The sequence below is a fragment of the Acanthamoeba castellanii genome (assembly GCF_000313135.1).
Source record: "Acanthamoeba castellanii str. Neff unplaced genomic scaffold scf7180000084768, whole genome shotgun sequence".
NCBI lineage: Eukaryota > Discosea > Longamoebia > Acanthamoebidae > Acanthamoeba > Acanthamoeba castellanii.
In genome coordinates, this window is record NW_004457618.1 from 477,860 (window position 1) to 480,359 (window position 2,500).

Genomic DNA, 2,500 nt, shown 5'->3' on the forward strand with positions numbered 1-2,500 from the left:
AGCGGCGGCGTGGGCCGCTGCGGCCTCCTCCTCCTCTTCATCACCCTCGCCATCGTCGTCTTCATCGTCGGCCAGTGCGGGCATCTTAGGCCTTTCCTCCGGCTCCAGCTCGTCGAACTGCGCCCTGCTGAGACAATATTTTTATTAATTAATTAATAAATAAGTAAATAATAAATAGGAGTGAATGATAATTAGAGGGTGGAGGGTAGTGGAGGGTACTCTTCTGAGCCACTCTTGTCTTCGGTCTCTGTGCCCTCCGACTCTGACGTGGTCTCGATCTCCTCTGGGCTTCCGAAAAACAGCTTGAAATTGCACTTGTTATATCTGCACAATTGCACAACGACCGCACACGCACGTGAACAAACCGACCCGAGTTGAAAAACAAAATAACTATAACAATAACAATAACAAACAACCAATAAATATAATAATAAATCGTGGCGGAGAAGCGCACATGTTGAAATCGTTGTGGCACGGGAAGTTGGTGTGGAGGATGAACTTCTTGACGACGTGGGTGCGCATGTCGAACAGGATGTCCAGCCCGAGCTTGAAGTAGTTGTAGAAGTAGTCCTCGCAGCCCGCACCGATGATGGCCTGATCGCCCGAATGGATCCGCATCTTGTCCTAGCGTGGGTGCCACAGTGATCAGACTGAGCAGCCCCCGGCACCGCACACACCGCACACACCGCACACACCGCACACGTATATGGGTATGGGAGTACCTCGTGTTTGTAGAAGGTGCGGTCGGGGCGGCCGAGCTCGGTGAGCACATCCTGCGCGGTCGATTGGAAGTCGAGGCGGCAGCCGCGCCTCATGAACTTGATGCCGTGCGCCGCGTGCACGCGCAACTCCTCAAAGTAGTCCTCCTTGAGGTCGAGCGGCGGAATTGTGGTGTCGCGCTTCTCGCCGTGGTAGACCACCATGCGCGCCGCCGTCGGCGTGGTGCCATCGGAGAACTCGATCGGCAGCTCTGTGGTGGTGGAGAATCCATGACGACGTCGGCAATCAGTTGACGTACGCACAGTTTTCGATGTCGCCTCACGTACCAGCTTCGTCAAAGTGCTTCCACTTGTTGGGAATCGGGAATGTGAACGTCACGCCCTACAATTCAGAAAGATTGACGTGAGTCGCACAACACACGACACACACGACACGACACACGACACACACACGACACACACAAGACACGATGATTAGCGTGGCGGAGGGGGTTACGGGGTAGTCGAGGCAGTAGGTCTGGCGGTCGCGGTTGTACTCGCCGGGGAAGGAGGGTCCGAAGCGGCCGTAGATGAGCACGAAGGTGGGGAGGGTGTCGGGGCCGCTGAAGGCCACGCCGCAGTAGCGCAGCACCACGCGGGTGAGGTCGTACACCTCGATCGAGTGCAGCCGCTGCGTGCGAGGCTCGAACCGCAGCAGCAGGCCCTCTTCGTTCAGATCGATCAGCAGGTACGTATTCAACAGGTCCTGCATGGTTGGCGCCGCACACGTACACAATGGCACCGCACACACGAGCAGCCGCACACGCACGGTAAGTACGCGGAGGGAGAGGCGCAAACGTAGTTGTGGGGTAGCGCGGGCACCTCTTCGCAGTACTTGAGCTCGACAGCCGAAATGGTCTTGTAGTTCTTTTGGATGTGGGCGATGGCAGAGGAGATGGGCATACCTGCGAATCGAAGCTCGAGCTCTTCAGCAAAAGATCGGGTGGGGAGGGAACGAGAGGGAGAGGAAGAAGCAGAGCACGCACCGATTTTGAATTCGCCCACCGATTTGCCAGGGATTACTTCCACATCCAACATTGTTTGCGCTCTCTTGGGTGATCTCTTGTGATGGCTTTTGGTCCCAAAATAAAGAAAACAAAATTAAAAGATCAAGGGTGTTCGATAATTGATGCTTCTTTGTGTTGTGATGGATGATGGTTCCTCTTCTCTTTCGGTTCAACAGTTCAATCGCGAGTTGTAGTGCTTTGTGAAATTGTTGGATTTTCTTTCAGCTTTCTCTTTTGATAGCGTCGACAAGAAGCCACGTCATCATCCGCCACACACGTTGTTCGTCAACACCATCACCAGTCGTAGAGGGACGAGTAGAGCCAGGGAGAGGTGAGCGGGAAGAGGAGGACGAAAAACAGGATCAACCCGCCCACGAATGCAATGTACAACTCTGCCAGACAACAACACAAACGAAACGAAACGAAACGAAACGAAACGAAACGAAAAGGGTCAGCCGCCTCTACCAATGCAGAGAGAAGACAATGGAGGTGGCCCATGGAGAGAACGTACTCTCCTTGTGTGGGTGGCTGGGGATGTATTCGATGGCAGGGAATCCCATAATATTACAAAAGGCATGGGCCAGGAAGGGAGCCACGATGTGGCCTGGCGAGAGTGTACGAATGCACTAAGTACTAAACACTTGAAGAAGACTTGAAGAGGAAGGTGGGCTGAAAAAACGAACCTGTTCGCAAAAAGAGGAAGGCCGAGTAGCAGCCGAACACGGTCGTGTAGAA

General features: G+C 53.9%; 2 protein-coding genes across 2 annotated transcripts in view; both read right to left on the bottom strand.

Moving 5' to 3' along the window:
* Window positions 1-22: 22 nt before the first annotated feature.
* Window positions 23-1,796, bottom strand: ACA1_255360 (lin10, putative; the record flags this gene model as incomplete). Its single annotated transcript, XM_004367626.1, has 8 exons — window positions 23-127; window positions 220-324; window positions 455-624; window positions 723-970; window positions 1,047-1,101; window positions 1,216-1,464; window positions 1,557-1,663; window positions 1,745-1,796. Coding segments are annotated over 8 exons (1,091 nt in total), but the record flags the coding sequence as incomplete, so codon positions are not given.
* A 263-nt stretch (window positions 1,797-2,059) lies between these two features.
* Window positions 2,060-2,500, bottom strand: part of ACA1_255370 (CAAX prenyl protease 2, putative) — a gene marked incomplete at both ends in the record, with an annotated part of 1,586 nt that continues 1,145 nt past the window's right edge. Inside the window, 3 exons of the mRNA XM_004367627.1 lie at window positions 2,060-2,157; window positions 2,277-2,369; window positions 2,449-2,500. The exon at window positions 2,449-2,500 is cut by the window's right edge and continues 11 nt beyond it. Coding sequence (XP_004367684.1) covers window positions 2,060-2,157; window positions 2,277-2,369; window positions 2,449-2,500 — 243 coding nt within the window. The remainder of the gene's footprint in view (window positions 2,158-2,276; window positions 2,370-2,448) is intronic.